The sequence below is a fragment of the Arachis hypogaea genome, chromosome 5, assembly GCF_003086295.3.
Source record: "Arachis hypogaea cultivar Tifrunner chromosome 5, arahy.Tifrunner.gnm2.J5K5, whole genome shotgun sequence".
Classification (NCBI taxonomy): domain Eukaryota; kingdom Viridiplantae; phylum Streptophyta; class Magnoliopsida; order Fabales; family Fabaceae; genus Arachis; species Arachis hypogaea.
In genome coordinates, this window is record NC_092040.1 from 91,099,208 (window position 1) to 91,118,127 (window position 18,920).

The 18,920-nt window shown below is 33.7% G+C and overlaps 1 protein-coding gene across 1 annotated transcript; it reads left to right on the top strand.

Moving 5' to 3' along the window:
• Positions 1–12,466: 12,466 nt before the first annotated feature.
• On the top strand, positions 12,467–17,106 carry LOC112801897 (elongation factor Ts, mitochondrial). Its single transcript, XM_025844846.2, has 8 exons — positions 12,467–12,812; positions 13,049–13,221; positions 13,366–13,455; positions 13,855–14,029; positions 14,162–14,346; positions 15,413–15,538; positions 16,244–16,332; positions 16,568–17,106. The coding sequence occupies exons 1-8, from the start codon at positions 12,533–12,535 to the stop codon at positions 16,608–16,610; spliced, it is 1,161 nt and encodes a 386-aa protein (XP_025700631.1). The 5' UTR covers positions 12,467–12,532; the 3' UTR covers positions 16,611–17,106.
• Positions 17,107–18,920: the final 1,814 nt, after the last annotated feature.

Consider the following 18,920-nt stretch of genomic DNA (forward strand, 5'->3'; position numbering starts at 1 on the left):
AACACACTTACATACATGAACTTAGCCATGAAGTTTTACTACAAATGTTAACAAAGAGCACACATGATCTTAGATATTAGATAACGCTTAGATATAACTCATTGTAAATCTGATGCATTTTAAGAATTCTTTCAACCCAATCATGGTTGTATCTAACAGTTTCATGTGACGGAAAATACAATCAGCAGGGGAAAAAAAGAGAACACCGAACTATGTTTTATAACTATTCTGTTCTGTTTTATTTTTGCTTGATTCTTTCCTAGTAAAAATTTTTTACTTGGTTTCATGCTCCATTGACATACCACAAAAGGAAAACCTGTGAGTGTTCTTGGATAATTGGTACTAATCACATGGCTTTAGGTGGTTTTGAGTAGCAAATCAAACTATATAGCTAGCCTAACATCCATCCTCACATTGCAGCCATTATCATCCATATATTTTCAGCAAAGAATTGGGAATAATTAAATTGGGAATAGATTAGGGACCGAATTGGGATTGAGGTTCGAACCAGTTTAGGGACCAAATTGGGAACTGATGGGTAAACAAATTTGGTACAGACAGATCCAATCTACAATCAAAATTATTCAATTCAAACGAAGGTACCAGACCAACACATGAAATTGGAAGAGCAACAAAAGGTAAAGAGAGCTGACCTGACAGCGAGGAGAGGGTGCGGTCGAGCGGCGCAGAACAGGGTATGGGGAGAAGGTTGAGGATGATGACACCGGGGCGGACGAGAAGCCTCGCGAGGACACCGAGACGTGCACAGCGGAGGAACGAACAACAGACGTGCGTATCCACCCTCCTTTCGCACGCAGGAGATATGCGGCAGCTTCAACAAATCTGTGACCCAGAACGATTGGCGGCTGCAGCTGATGGAAGGAATGTATACCGCGGGAGTGAGTCTTGGATCCTGGTGATTGGCGCCTTTGCCCCCTTTTGGGTTCGCGCGTAAACGAGGGAAATTGGATCTGGTTTCCTCCAATCCTTGGTTGTTTTGTCACAAAAGAGTTTTATATGATTTGCTGCGTTTGAGGCATAAAATCGCAGCTATGGAGTCCAGTCTTTGACGGACACAGGATCCGCTACAAAAACCGCAGCTCCTCCATCAACCTACAGCTGTTTGGGGAGACGCTGGAAATTGGGCGCTGCTAAGGAGCGCTTCTCTTGTAATAGTAAAAGAGGCTTCGTTTTGCACTTCTTTGTTTATCTTTCATCTTCCTTATCTATTATATAAGGTAGAAATGACTCTTGGACATGTGTCTATTCTGTATACTTATCTCAAGTATAAATACAAATTGATGCCACCTACTCAGAGCACTACATTGGATTGAAATTGGATACAACTAAAAAAATTAACCCCATAATTATATGTAATATCTTGAAACCACAGTTTATACTTTGACCCACTACTTTAATTTGATATACTTCAACGAAAAACCTTCTGTATAATACTATATAGTAGTTACAATCCATGAAAATTACTTTTTCACCATCTGAACTACGCATATCATTGACTATTTCTTCAGCTTTTTTATACTTGTCCATTAAGTCTGTTCATGCTAATAGCCTTAAGTGAAAGAAAGTTATGGCTTCATTTTGCACTTTCTTATTTATCATTCAGCCTACTTATATATTAAATAAGATATAATTGATTGTTGCACAAGTGCCTATTTTGTATACTTGTTTCCAAGCTACATACAAACTTATGTGATATTAGCAAAATAACTACTTGAATCACTCCCCAATAGAAACTATTATTTTTGGTATTAGCCAAATAAATTTTTTATATAGCCACAAACTTCACTATACATAACAGATAAAGTATGGAATCCTCCCATGATTCCCTTTTTTTGTGATATGTTAATTTCAAAATAGGGAACAACAAATTATATTTTTTGACATGGCATTGGTTTTAGTTGTTATTCTTTCAAATAGTAACCTATCTTGCCATAACTTAATATCTATGTGATGAGCATGTTCTAAGAGTTGGAAAACCTTGAATTTTGTTGAGTAGTGAGTCAATTTGACTGATATTACTTGTCTTTTTTGCCACAACACATCTCTAGGAAGCCTTATGAGATTCACAATTAATTATTTCATGGAAAGTTTCTGATGGGCATGCCTTTGAAGGAGATCTCCAATTTATTTTTATGTCAATAGGTCAATCTGTATCGTATCTTTTTATCATATACTGGTCACACAAATATCAATAAATGATATTGACAACTAACCATTTAGTATAAAGAAACTTTTGAATTTGCACTCATATGAATTGGTTTTTATTATTTTGTGATATAAGTCAAAATAGACGGCATAAATTGATTGTTGATTGTGAACAATATCGGGACCTCACACCAGTCCTTGTAAGTTATACAAATTAGTGTAAGCACCTACTGTTATATATGTTGTTATTGTGTATTTTTTTTAAGTTATAAATAGCTGCTTGTTGACAAATAGTGTATCAATGTAAAATTGCAACCACTGTCCATGCATGGCTGTTTAAACTCTTCTTTCATAAGATTTCTATCCTCCATGTTTCTTAGGAAAAATCTTTCAAACCCACAATTAAGGGATCCTGTTGTTGTTGATGTAAATTAGTCATCAATTATAGTAAGACATGAGTGCCATCGATATAAAATCAATACTCATTATACTCCTCCTTGAATAACTATACCACCAAATAATAACACTCACTCTATTAGTCAAATCAATAAATATATAAAATTTTACTTTTGGATATCAGTCAACTAAACCTTACAGATAGACAATATTTTCAACAAACTTATTATATAATTATGAATGAATTCCTTTTATGATGAGCCTCTTATTTGTGATTGGCTAAGCTATTTTTATACATATATAATCTATATTAAAGAATGGATTTCTCCTATGATGATCATCTTATTTGTGATTATTAATTTTTCATATTCCCTTAACAGTTAGTATTTTATTAAATATATGATATATGATGTGTATTATGTTTATGTAATTTGTTCAGGTACTGCATCCACTGCATTATACACCTAGATGTAAGATATAGTCATTTAATTGCACAGGTAATTTCACAATGTTCTTGATACTCTGATATTTATCAGGTCCATGTATAACTTTAGGTTATTTATAAATCCCATTATTTGTTAAATACAAATCTTTAAAGGCATAGTGAAAACAAATTTAAGAGGTGTGAGTCCATGGTATTTATATAAATATTAAGTTCAGTAGTTGTGCTTTATATATTATTATGATTATACATAATTCAGCTGCATGTGGCAAACATTAATCATTCTGCTTATTTTGAAAGTCCAATATTGGTGTGTGCTAAAGCATGTGGATAGTTTGGATGTGTAATGTAAAGTACTTTCAACTTAATTTCACTACCACCAGATAGAAGTAGGCTATTATTAAAAAGTACTGCATTAATCCATCAATAAAGATTTTTTCTACAAAACATCTAATAGTTAGGTATATGCTGCCATCCTCCTAATATTAGCCCATTAAATCTATAACTAAATCATTAATGAAACTAATTAAGACAAACCAAAAAACTACTCAAATCCAAAATATATAATCCTCAATACATTATCATGTTATCTCCGGACATGATTCACAGTTCCTTTGATAAAAATTAAACAACTACTCAATTCCAAAATATATAAGCACAATTGCATCAAGGTCAATTTTCAGTCTCACTAATTTGATTCTTCTACCTCTTTCCATTCTTTCGAGTAAACTTATTTGTTGAAAACCCCATTTCATCTTCGTTATCAAGGTTTATAGGCAGAGCTTGCTTTGTCCCAATAGAAGGTCTTTTTGCCGGGGTTTTGTACTTTAAGCTTGTGACACTGTCTTCAACACCATCCTATTCATATATATGAAAATTTTTTTCAATTAAACAATGTAGCCAGTCAACACAAATTTTTAAGGATAGTTACTTAAGTCTAAACTCACCAAAGAAAGCATAGAATCGGCATCATTCTTGCGAATGGCCACAACTGCCGACATGTCGATTGAATCACTATACCCAGTCTCCTACAAAGAGGCACATGTAAATCCTACCTAGAATTTATAGGCCACCCAATAACATAACAATTGCGTAGTTGCTTTGCATTAAATATAACCTAAACACATACAGTTATAGTAGCAGATGTGACATTATGCATTTTCTTAGAGTGATTTATCTCTACAATCTCCTCATCATCGCAGATTTTCATGACTGTATAAACCTGGTCATATTACTTGATATTGGCAGCTTTGACATTAACCTTGAAAAGTAGCATCCTATCCATCATACCATCTAAGGTTGGGGGGCAACCTTCCGATTCATTAGCCTTAGCAGATCCCAATTAAAATTCAATATCTTTTTTTATGTATATGGATAAACAGTTGTCAAACTGAAAATTAAAACACATTAGACTTACTACTTCATCTTTGATTTGGTCAGCTTGCTTCCCACATAGTTGAACGATTTCCCTATCCCACATTAGCAAAGTTATACTTCCTGTTCCATTGTATGCCATTACCTCAACTTTATACCTGAAATACTTGGTAGGAAATCAATACAATTTAAATAAATCTGCTCTGAAATATTTAGTACTTAAGAACACACCTAAGTGATTTCATGAGTATGGCCACATTTACCGCACTCATATCTGTTACCAATTGGAGTTTTTACTTTTTTCGAACATTTTCGACACAATTTATAAAACCAATCATCCTCGCCAGAGTTAATTGAGACAATAGTACCAGCAATCCATATAGGTCCTTCCTGATCATATGAGTTGAGTAGCATTGAGTCATTGTTTTTGAGACAATTGTATCAAAATATAAATACATGATTTAGGTAATTGTTTAAATTGTTTCTTGAATATATTATACCTGCCTGAGTTGACTTCAATGCTTCTTCTATTGTTTTGACCACCACATCACCCCTTTTAAGCTCGTTGATACCGGAACTCGGACCATGTGAGAAAAGCTGACTAATTCTAGCTGAGCCAGATGGTTTTTCAGAAAGCCGCTTGAACATTAGCATGGTTTTTAAGTTAAACAGTGTCATCAAAATATTTTTGTAATTGCAAAATCATACATGGTGAAAAGTCACACCAACCTATTACGGAAGTCTTTAACCTCTTTAATGTCAGGATTAATAAGTAGCCTTGATACATCAAAGTGACTCTACACTGATGTTTTTTCTAGAATAGGCATAAAATTATTGTGAGTCATATGTACACAAAAAGTTCAAATCGGACCAAGTTAGAAACATAAAACTGCTCATATTTTAAAACCTTACCATTCCACCTTCTGGGTCTAAAGAACTGCGCAATTATTATCAGTAGTTCGACCTTTTCTTCTTCGAGATGTGGGAGAATCTGGTCTACCATTTGTCCAAACAACACACACCCAATACTGTTGTTTCTGCAAACCAGTTAGCAAGATCAGTTTGTATGGTAATGAGATAATAACTAAGCAAGACTAACATTTGATTACACATTTTTATGAACTTACTCAAGGTCTTCTATTAAAATAGCCAAACGCTTAGTCTCCTTTCCTTTGCTAGTTATCATTTCCCTTGGATCTTCCTTTCCAACCACTTCACCTATGACATCTACACCACATCAAGAGATTAAAAGAAGTATAAACGTTAAACTGAACCCTTTTTGGACTATTTTTTATTGAGAAATTCTCAGAAATTGAAGCCTAACCTATTAAGATTGAGTCATCAAGCTTGTCAGCAGCCAGCAACTCCGAAATACGCTGAAAACAAAATGCTTCAAGTGGATAGCTTGGATGAACTACTGGAACAACTCAGGTTCTATTTGAAAAGTTTATAGTCCATTTATTAGTTATTGTCTTGACTTTCTCCATTTTATCCACCACAATAAAGTTGCTCATGACATACATGTTGAACTGTACAATTTTTCCTCTCCAGTTTTTGACCAAATATTTGGGGATTGAAGCTTGGATCCTCCCACCCTAAATAGTGAGAAAACATCATGCTTAGAAAGTTAAGTCTAAAACAACCATAAACTAAATAAAAAAATTAAATACAACAACTTGCCTTAATATCTTGCAGAGTCATCTCTATGCCATTGATCTCCTTATCTTTAAACTTGCTTGGGAGTTCCCATAAATGGACAACATAAACCTCAAATGTCCATCCAAGTTTTCTTGGATTAATATCCATTAACATATCATAAACCTCAACCATCTTTATGCAGGTATGGAAAGCTAAACAATCAGCTGAGAGAATTCCACTAACTTTTGTAAAGTAATCTTTCTCCTCTAAACACTTTTTGGTGTAACAAAACCTGATATGACAAAGGTTTGGGTACCTTTATATAGAGAAGTTTGAAATTGAAAGCTCCGGGAGGAATACTTTGTCGCACTACTTTAAAATTGTTTATTCACAAAATAGGCAGTAGAAATTTAGTGCTATGTGTCACTTGATGAGATATACCACTTGTCGAATGTATACAGTTGCACGTGTCAAACAACTAACCCACTACTACTCTCCTATTATATATTAATAGATGTTGCATCTTCTTCTTTTTTCTTTTTCGTTATCGTCATCACCAATAATACCAACATTTTGTGAACATCTTTATTAATTCTGATTTTTTCTACTGCCATCGTTAAATAATTTCGCTTCATTTCTTAATTTATTTCGGTTCATTTGTGTGTTAATTAAGGTTTAATTGATGCTGCTGATAAGTATTGACCAAAATTTTTATTCCTTAAGTAATTTCGATTTATTTCTTAGTTTAATTGAGATTCATTTAGATTCAGAAATGAATTTAATGTGTTTTTGTTAATGATTGAATCTTTTTTTAGCAAAAAAGAATGAAATTATTTATTATCACTTTATTTAATTGTATTAGATTTCATTCCATTCCATTCAATTTGTCTTGAAAGTCATTCCAACTATTGGGACAAATTATTCATCAACAACACACTTAGACTACAAATGAACCGAAAATATTATTAAAGCGACATCATTGTATAATACCAAATGAACCGAACATTTGTTCGTTATAAAAATTCAAATTCAGAAACACCTGTATCTAGAAGGAATGAAAAATATTATCAAATCGAAACTATTGTATAATACTAAATAAACCAAATATTGTCCATTATATAAATTCAAATTCAATTCAAAATGTTGGTTTTTGTTAGCAAAATATTGGTGTTATTGGAGATTACAATAATGAAAGAAGAAAAAGAATATGCGTGGGCGAAAAAGAAGAAAGAGGATGAGGAGGAGGAGGAAATGGAGAAATAGAAGGAGAAGACGAAGACGAAGAAATTGCGTTATTGAAATGCGTGTGTAATACACACTGGTGTGATGAAAATGATTTTTGTTAAATTTTGACTAACTTAATTGGATTTAATTACCAAAAACACTATATAATTGGACTGAAATTATTATAAGATGATGATGTTACTATTTATTAAAATTATTTTATTCTTTCATGATTTACTAAAAATATTATTATTCTAAGATATTTACACGAATTAGTAATGGAAATTGAACATGAAATGAAGATGGTTGGTGACTCTGAATTATTTTGGTGACACTCCTAAAAATGTAGTTAAAGCTATCTGTAAAAAATTTCGATATTAAAATCAACTTGTATTTTTGTAGAACTAACTTAGAATAAAAACTATTTAAAATGAGAAGATATTTATAGATGAGCTAAATACATAATCACTTTCAACAAGAAGCTCATCTTATAGTTTTGTAACGACTCTCTCCCTTGTTATAAGGATGGTTGCTCTTAGTAGAAGGTTGGATTCAGAAATGTGAAAACTTCTTGAGACAAGATTTCCCGCAAAATATGGCTCGAGTAAGTATCCAATTATAGAGAATTTTTTCTTGGAGAATGAAGGCGGGGGATAAAATTTCTTCGAGACAAGTGTGGGAACTCGAGTAGAAATTTTTACTCCGTTTTCGCTAATTCTTGAAATTTATAAATTTATTTAATTGTCTTTAATAGTCTATTTCTCATCTATATTTTTTAGTCATTTCATATGCCATATACAGAGAGAAATCCTACATTGCTAATCTTCATTTGCATAACCTTTCTTCAATTCAAAGATCCATAGCGTCATCCATACTCCATCTAACCTCTCTGCAATCACCCCCTCGTCCATTGTTCTGTGCTCGACCTCACCGTCACATCCCCCACCGTGTCAATTCGAAAGAAGTTGTCGTCTATCGTTTGACATTTTTGTATAAAATCTTCCTGTTTTTGTATGTGATTACCATTTAGATCGTCTAAAGAAAATTTCGCACTATTAATCCATGAATCTATATCAAAATAATTGTAATATTTATTCTAACTCATAAATAATAACATTATAAAGTAGTGTATATTACAAAAGCAACTCGTTATGAGATCTTGTCATAATTTACTTACGAGTTTAAAAGAAAATTTCACATAAAACCTACTAACTTGACACAATTTATATATAAAAAGTAAAAACACAACAAAATATCCTACCATAATATATGTAATAACTAATTTATCATGAATTTAAATTTTATTTAAAAATGTGTGCTCACTGTCTACTGACCAACAAATAATTATATACACGAAATAAAATTTAAGCCTCCACATTGAAAAAATTGAAAAATTATGAACTGTACGCTGAACCAGTGTTATCAAAACCGGACCGGACCGGCCAATTCAACCGAAAAATTGGATCCTCAACCGGTTTGGTCTAATATTTGGACCGAATAAGGTATAAACCCGCTATGAACCGGTTAAACCCGTTGCGAACCGATGAAAACCGGTCGAACTCGGTAATGTTTGGTCCAACCGAACCGGTTAGGAACTAAATTTAAATAAAATATTAAATAGATATGGGAATCAAACCCCTCCCCTCTTAAGAACCCGCGCTATGCATAGCCACTAGGCTGTGATGACTTTCATTAGTAATTCATACAAATTATAATATATATACATATCTTTTATCAAATAATTTACTTCTATATACTTTATTTTAAATTTAGTTATAAATTTATTTTTTTCATAATTATATAATATCTATTAATATTATTTTTTAATAAATATTTGTAGTATATAATAATATAATAGATATAAACTAATTAATAAATTATTAAAATTTAAAATAATAGTTATTTTAATATAAAAATAAAATAAAAATATTTATAATAGAATAAAAATAATAAAATACTTATTATTTCTAGTCCATATTATGATCTATATTATTTTAAAATAGCTTGATATTCTTAAAATATTAGTAAAAAAATGTATTTTAAATTATAATTTTAAATTTTTGACTATTTTTATTTTTTATTTACATAGTACCAAGGTTTAGAAAACCGGACCGGTCATCAAACCGCTCTAGTCACTGGTTCACTTGTTTACTGGTCTAACCGGTCTAACCGGTAGTTCAACCGAAAAAACCGTTTTAGAATAGAATAATAAATAAATTATAAATACACATCCTAAAATATAATTATAGTCTAATATAAATCTTAAAATATCTTTGAAATTTAAAACACTACATAAAATATCTTCAACCAAATACATATATATGATCTTATCAAAATCCAAACTCAAAAGTTAAATAGTAATAAAAGCATATCTAAATATTAAATCCCAACATCATGGTTTATCAATCATCAAAGTCTGCAAGAACTTGTTACAAATCTGCTTCGGTGGGATGATCTTCACTTTCATTCCCACCTTTGATATAAAGACCATTACTACCACCGCTACTTTGAATAAATCAGCATCAATTTCACCTAATAAAATAGACATGTTATCATTATATTATAAGCTAACAACATTCTAAAAAATCAATTTCAGCCGATTGCTACATGCCAATTAGGGAGTTAACAACAACAAAATATAGAATAAGAATTCTTATACAGATGAAGATCCAAGGGGAAAAAATAACATGTTCTACTGAACAAAAAACAAGAGACAGTGGGATGCGGGTATACCTGTACCAGAATAAAAGGTAAAGATACACCATTGGGAGGATTTTCTGAGCTATATAATTGCTCATTTCTTTTTATAAGGTTCTGAATACCTACAAACTTGATTAAACAATACAGGTAGTTAGCACACATAAACTAAACATAACAGAAATTAAACCATTTGTTCACAAATTGCAAATTGGAATTCAATTGAACAGAGGAAGTTCACAAATTAACAATTTGGAATACAATTAAACAGGAGGAAGTTCACAAATTGAACAACAATTTAACAGATTTTAGATTATTTATTTCTTATACAAACTGAACAGAGGAAGTTCACAAATTGAATACAATGGAATAACAACAGTTTTCAGATTATTTATTTCTTATACTAACCAATGATAAAGGGTTCCTCTCTTTAAGCTTGTGGGGGACTAGAATCAATCAACATAGTAGCTGTTGGGATAATCTTCCTTCTTAATTCTTATATACCTCAAAAAATTTCCTACAAAATGAAAACTGAGCACAAAATAAGGCCTTAAAACAAAAACAAAACAACACTCACAGAGCCAGAAATCAGAACATTCACACAGCCAGAAATCAAGAACAATCAGCACAATATACTAAAAAGAGTCAGAAATCAAGAACAATCAGCAACTAAAATTAAAATACAGCAACAAATAATCACCCTAAATACTAAAATCGATAAATCTATCAACAAAAATTCAAAAACAGTTGATTCAAAAGTTAAAAAACACTAAAACAGCAGCAACAAGTACCAAACAGCAACAAGTAATCCCTAATCACACTAAACCTGAAATTTCAACAAACATTACAAACAGCAACAAATAATCCCTAATCCCTAAACAAAATTTCCAATAATGATTTCATTTTCATTTTTAGCAGCAGCAAGAAAATTTTAACCAAAATTTCAGAAATCAAAGAAAGAGCAGCAGCACAAAATCAGCAAAAATTATCAATTTCACAATTTCACATTAAAAATCAACAAACAGAGGCTCTGGGGAGAGAAGACGGAGACACGAACAAAACAGACAGAGACACTAACCTTTGATGGAGGCACGGACGGCGACCAGGGAGACGACGGCTACCGGGGAGACGACGGCGAGCGGCGATACGGCAGAAATTTGCTTCAAGCCAACAAAACAGAGAAGCCACGGAGGTCAGACGGATGACGGGAAAGCAGGACGCCGAGCTACAAGAGAGGGCCAGGCCACGGACGGCGCCGACAGCACGGACGGCGGCAGCACTGCGGCAGAACCATTGCAAAATGCAGAGAGAGCCTCGGGTTTTGGTAATTGGTTTGGTGAGTTAAGATGAAGAGCCGAAGAGGACCTGCCGACTTACTGGATTCCGGACACAGGGAAGAGGAAAAAGCGGCGGTGCTGAGGAACTGGAGACGGCGGCGGCGCTGAGGAACTGGAGACGGCGGCGGCGCTGAGGAACTGGTAACGGCGGCGGCGTTAAGGAACTGGAACGGCGGCGACGATGGAGGGCTAGGGTTCCTTTGCTTCAGAGTTCTCCAGGGAGTGAGTGTGAAATGAATGAATGATTGGGGGAAGAGAGGGGGGGTTGGGTGGAGTGGATCTGTTTCTTTCTTTTTTTTTTTGTTTAAATTAAAAACGACGCCATTTTTTTGAACCGGCCAGTCACCGGACCGGTTCATCGGTTTTTCAGCGGTTTTTTCAATTGCGATTTTTACAAGAGGACCAGACCGCTTGCATTGCCAGTTCGCGGTTAAACCGGTCGAACCGGCCGATCCAATCCGATTTTCAGAACCTTGCATAGTACCGAATCAACCGGTTCAACCAGTAACTCACCGGTTGAATCAATGACCCAATAACCCAATAACTTGATCGGTTCGATCACCAGTTCGATTTTGACAACTATGCCCTGAACAGTGATGACTGAACATCCATCGTGGGCAATTCGGACATTGCACCCCCTGTCTCTGCCTCCCTCTGCGCCCGCCCTAGCTAGTAGCTAGGTAACTCGACACTTTGGCAACTCACTCTCAAGTAGGGCTGTCAAACGGGCTAGCCCGGCCCATTTAGGCCCAGCCCATTAAGCCCATGGGTTAAACGGGCTGGCCCATTTAAGCCCGCTTTATTCGCGGGCCAAAATTTTTTAGCCCGGACCGTTTATAGTCAGCCCGATGGGTTAAACGGGCCAGCCCGTTTATCATTTTATTTTATTTTTTGAAAAATATTTTGACAAAAAATACCACTTTTAGGTCAAAAACCATTTAAAAAAAAAATTTTTTTAGTTGATGGGTCGGATTTTCGGGTCGAATCGGGAAAATATTAGCTAAAAGTGTTACTTTTTTTTTAAAAAATGAAAAAAAATTGAACGGGCCACCCGTTTAGCCCGCGGGCTAGCCCGTTTAACCCGTCAATTTTTTCGGGTTAATCGGGCTCAGCCCGTTTAGCCCGAAATTTAAACGGGCTTAATTTTAGGGGCAAAGCCCGCCCATTTAAACGGATAAACGGGCTGGCCCGATGGGTTTAGCCCATTTTGACGGCCCTACTCTCAAGTCTCAGCTCTCAACAATCGCATTTTCCAACTATGGCGTTTTCCGCAGCCGCCAAACGCCTCTCTATCACCACGAAGCACCTTTCCACTATTGCTCCGCGCCGTTACCACTCTCTCTCCCCCTTCAAATCTCCTTCTTTCGCACAATCTCAGCGCTCAGAATCGAACTCGCTTCTCTCGCATTTCACCTTTCTCAGAGGCTTCAGCGTCTCCGCCTCCGACCAAATGAACCTCATCAAGCAACTCAGAGAACGAACCAGCGCTCCCATCAAAGACGTCAAAGCCGCACTCGTCGATTCTGATTGGAATATTGGTAATTATCTCATTTTTTATCATTATTCTTTTGATAATTGAATTCGATTAATAGATATGATTACTGTGATAAAACATTAAGATTAATTAACGAATTGAATGCGTATGGTTACTTCTATCTGCTTGTTTGCGTTGTGTTCTGGCCCCGTGTAGTTAGTTATAACGGAATAACTGAAACTGTAACGACCATAACGAACTGGTTATGAGTGATCTCATGAAATGAACGTGATGGTGTAGAGGAGGCTCAGAAGGAACTGAGGAAGAAGGGAAAGGTTTTGGCCTCGAAGAAATCGTCTCGGACCGCAGCTGAAGGGTTGCTTGCCCTTGCTCAAAACGACTCCAAGGCCGCACTGATTGAACTCAACTGCGAGACTGACTTTGTTGCGAGGAATGAGATTTTTCAGCATTTGGTTAGTTTCTTTGGAATGTGAATTGCTTCGAACTCGCTGTGGTTTTTTCTAACATTGACCACTTCTTTGTGAGTTATAGGTGTTGTTATATGAATTATATGAATTTACTGTATAGTTGATTCCTGGGTTCTTACTTTCTTGTAGGCATTGTCTTTGGCAAAGAAAGCTTTGCTGGTCGAAAACACTTCCCCACTGGTTTCTGGTGCCTTTCAGGTTGGACCCGGGTCTTTGGAGGTAAGTAACCAAAATTTGCTCTCGCTAAACCCTAGTTATCAGTAATTCTGTTTATTGATATTATTCTGTAAAAGACTTTTCCTATGTTTTGTCTATTGTGCTGTAGGGGTCTTGCAATGCTTTCTTACTTTTGAGAATGTGTGTACCATGATGCATTTCTGGGATGGATTAATTTCAAAAAATACCGAACATATCTTTATTAGTTCAATTCAAGACCATAACAACCATACAACAATAGGCCAATATTCGAATCAATTCGATATTTTGAGTTTTTGACCCAGTGAACTTACCTATTGTGTATATAGTTTAGTTATCTGATGTGATTTCTTTTAGTCATTCTTAATCTGCTGTTGAAATGAAAGCCATTATCATATCATTTAAATCACTTACTTTCACCAGGAGATGACATTGAATCTTGAGCATCCCAAAATCAATGGAGAAACAAGTGTTCACAATGCGATTACGGAAGTAGCTGCAATGATGGGGGAAAATGTTAAACTTCGAAGAGGTTATGTGATGCCTGCACCATCTCAGGGTATTATATCTACATATCTCCATACCAGTCCCCAACCAGGTAATGGACAACTGTATGGATGCAAAACAGCTGACATAAAAGTTTTGAAATAAAACTATTACAATTTTATTTTATATCTTCTGCTAAGAAACTTGACTCTAAAAGGATCCTAACTTAGTTGGGTTTAATTAGGTTTGGGTCGCATTGCTGGTGTTTTGTCTCTTGAAGTAGATGAGGGTAAAACACAAGTGGATGCTATTCAACGTGTTGGATCAGAATTGGCCATGCATGTAGTGGCAGCGAAACCATTATTCTTAACAAAAGAACTTGTGTCCTTGGATGCATTAGAAAATGAACGAGAAGTTCTTAAATCTCAGGTATTTTCTGATTTCTTTTGGAGTCAAGTATAGGTCCATGCTCAATAAAATGGTTTATAATTGCTAGCCATAAGATTGGTCTGTTGTAAGTTTTAATCTTTAAAGAATTACATGGAAATTCATTATTATTTTGGTGTAATGAATTGAGTTTAGGTCAACGAGCCCTTCAATTATTGTATCAATTGGTATGAAAACCTCAGTGATCGCATAGATGCAGCTTGCCTTTTGCAACTGCCCTAGGTTTCATTCAGAGGGTTAATTTAAGTCTGTATGGTCGGGTCTTGGTGCTTTAAGCTGGCTTGTAGTTTAGTATGGTGTAAATAGATCTAACTGGCATAGTTTGGATTCAGTTGGCCAAACTGACATCTTAACCAGTCTCTCTACAGACTATGGTCAGCTACACCCACAAAAGAATGAGAACCCCTTTATAGTGTAGATGACTAAAGATCCTTTTTGTCACTCTGATTTTTTCTTCTTCTCTTTCACATTGAGATCTACATGTAAACGGTCAAATGAGATCTACATGTAAACGGTCTCTCTGTAGACATGATACATGACAGAGCACAATAGTATAGATGACTAAAGATCCTTTTTGTCACTCTGATTTTTTCTTCTTCTCTTTCACATTGAGATCTACATGTAAACGGTCAAATGAGATCTACATGTAAACGGTCTCTCTGTAGACATGATACATGACAGAGCACAATGGTGTCGTTTGATTCATGTAGCCGACCCCACTTAGTGGGACAAGGCTTTATTGTTGTTGTTGTTGTTGTTTCACATTGATGCCTTGAAGAGTTAGAGCATTTTATTAGTGGATTCAGCAAGTGTTGTGGGTTGGACCAATTCAACTTCTTGAATGAACCAATTTTTTAACATCCCTTTAGAATTCAGAATTCAAGAAATTCTGTTCAGCAGATGCCATCTGCTCAATACTTGTCTCATGTTGGATATCTGATATCTCAATTTTCTAGTTGGCCTGCTGACTGTTGCTTTCCTTTGCGGCGTTATAAAATCTGAATAAAAGCTTGAAGTTAAGATTGTGGTCTGGTTTTCAATATTTCAGGCTGAAGCCTCTGGTAAGTCCCAAATGGCCATAGAAAAAATGGTAGAAGGACGGTTACGCAAGTACCTTGAGGAAGTTGTGCTGATGGAGCAAAAGTTTATTGTGAATGATACAATGAATGTTAAGGTACGTGAGGTTTCTCTATGTTTAATAAGGATTGTTAAGAAAGTTGAGGCTATGGTCACTTTATGATTTTGATTGGTGAAAGAAACAAAATCTACCCATGCATCTGTTTGGTCAGAATCTAGTATCCTCTTTTTTGAAAAACTAAAAGCCAAAGAGAATTTCACCATCTTCTTTTACAGTTTAACATTAAAGTGGGATAAATGCCATTATATGTTGGCAATTACCATTTACATTGCAACTATAATTGTGTCTATGACTCTGTTAGCAAAATAGGAGAACTTTGGTTACTTATTTCATTATTTCACTCTTGCTGTTATAAAAGAAAACTATGACTTGGCCAACTACAGTGTAAAATAATAAGGAAAAAAATGATGGTGGACTTTGTGCATAAAAGTTTCGTTCTCTTCCTCTGAATTTTCATAGGTTACTTGTTCCTGTCAACATCATTCAAGTCCTAAATCCTTTCATGGAGGATGGATGAAATAAAATCTAGTATTTTTAATCTGGATCCAATTATACCCAACTGATCCAACATGACCATAATTTCAGCCATCTAATAAAAGGAGCAAAAACTATTTTTTAGCTATGTATTTTCTATTTTCAATATTTTACATATTTTGTGTCTTTTAAGAATGGAGAAGGATCCATCTATGGAGTGTATGTTTATTTGATCATTCATTAGCTAATAATTTTTGCACTCTGCAGACGGTGTTGGATAATCTATCCAAGGAGGTGGGTTCACCTGTGAGGGTTGTGAGCTTTCTCAGAATGGAAGTTGGGGAAGGAATTGCAAGGTGAAACCTGCCCACGAATTTTCTTTTCTTCTTATTTTAGTGTATACTATCTACTACTTAATGCAAATAAATAAATAAAATTGCTGTACAACTTTTGCTTTGGGGGTATCCATGGATGATATAGTAACAGGGTATACTTTGAGTGGCCGTTGTTGGACTTGTCTCTAGCAACGGGATGGCTGTTTTCCCTGTTAATTGATTTTAACTAATCTTAATGGCTATCCACGATTTGCAGGCAAGAAACAGATTCATCTGAGCCTGTTGCTCAAGCTGCCTAATTCAAGATGATGCATCTGGTTTGTTGTTACGGTGTTTACCCTCTAGCTGATCATGTTTTGTGCATGCTCATCCAACCATTTGTCTTCCATGTGTTAATCCAGGGAAGTTCCAAGAATGTTCCATCTGTTGAAAATTTTGCTCCACAGTGGAAAACTTCAGTGGGTTTCATAAGAACTTAAGATTGTATAAGTATATTCTGAAATTCTAGTGCACTCTGCTGATCTATAATCCGTAAAGGCCAAGTAAGAAAGCGTAGTTAAACCACATTGGTACCATTTTCAAATTACAAAGTTTTGTTTGTGTATCCTTAGTTGAGCTTCTTAATTTAAGATACAAAGCTTACTAATAAATTGATATGTTGAGCTACTCTCTAGATTGAACCAAAAGGCAAAAGCTTCTTTAGAAGCAGACTTAGTTTAGTTTATATCTTTATATGAAGTAATATAACTATACAAGGTTTCAACTTCTTAATCACATTATTCTTTTTATTAAGCATTTCATGGTTCATTCATTATTAAGATTAGATCTTCGAAGCATGCCTTTCATATTGACATGCAGCACATTACACCATTATCTAGTTCTGTTAAGATGTGCCATGTGCGGTTGTCATGTTTTATTTTCTGTCAGGGTGGACCTATACTTATTATTTTAAGAATATATTTTCTTCTCCCCCCCCCCCCTTTTTTTTCGTAGGCCTTTTAACTACTACAAAAAACAGTTATTTACAAACATTTATAAGCAGCATTTGAATTTCATGCTTTTAGAGTTCTAATAATTCTCATGAAGATGTTAAAAAAAATCTGAGCTGAGTGACGAAGGAAAAGAAACCAGAAAGAGATGTTTCTTATACAAGTATTTGAGTCGTTGTCATTATTGGATTTCATGTCTTCGAAAGGCATATAAGGTTTTCATAACGAAAAGGACTTGCAATCTAACCCTATATTCTTATGTAAAGGCTGGCACAGTGTTTTTGCCAGTGCTGTACCAATTATTATTATTCCTCGCTTGGATGTATTGTGGTATATATATATATAGGTGAGGTCTCTGGTGGCCTAACAATAGGTGGCTAAGTATGGCCAAAAGGTTGACTACCCTTTCAATAGATGACATATGGTAAAGAGTTTACTCATCATATATTTAAAGGGAATGTTGAGTGTAGTAAGTACCATAAATTACTGATGGCAAAAAAGGAAATACAATGCAAAAATTTGTTTTTGTCTCTTGAGCTTTATAATAATTAAACCAAAAAAATTCTTGCTACTTTTAATTTTAAACAACAAATGATGATAATAAAAGAGAGATAGCTCACAAAAAGGAAAAAAAAAACATATAAGATGATAAATTACTTTTTTTTTAATATATTATATTTGTGAAATATACTAATTTAATTACACATTTTTATTCATTTAAAAATAGTTTTATCTATTCATAATAAATTTAAATGTTACTAAGATTTATTTTTTATATTATTATGTTATAATTATTTGAAAATAAAAAGATTAAAATATATTAAAAAAATTATACCTTCGTAGCTTTTTGTTATCAATTATTTTAATTTTTTTTTGCTTTGTTTTATAATTTCGTCCGCTTTTAATTTTTTTTCCAATGTAGTTATTGCTCTTGAAAAATTAATACTTACATGTAATTAATAGTTATTTTAGATAATTTGATATATTTAAAATTTTGAATAAATTATTATGTAATAGCTTTCAACTATTAATTTTATAGGAAAATAACTACATATAAGTATTTATTTTTTTAGTTTTAGGTAATACTTTAAAAAATATTAAACTAACTAGATAAAAGAAACAAATCGAATATATATTACATATTTAAGATATTAATGTTTTTGTTTTTAAAATAATTTTTCAAGAGCAATAATTACATTGAAAAAAAATTGAAAGTGGACGAAATTATAAAACAAAACAAAAAGAAAAAAAATTAAAATAATTGATAACAAAAAGCTACGAAGGTATAATTTTTTAATATATTCTAATCTTTTTATTTTCAAATAATTATAATATAATAATATAAAAATAAATCTTAGTAACATTTAAATTTATTATGGATAGATAAAATTATTTTTAAATGAATAAAAATGTATAATTAAATTAGTATATTTCACAAATATAATATATTTAAAAAAAAGTAATTCATCATCTTATATGTTTTTTTTTCTTTTTTGTGAACTATCTCTCTTTTTTATTATCATCATTTTTTTTAAAATTAAAAGTAACAAGAGTTTTTTTGGTTTAATTATTATAAGGTCCAAAAGACAAAAGCAGTTTTTTGCATTGCATTTTCCTTTT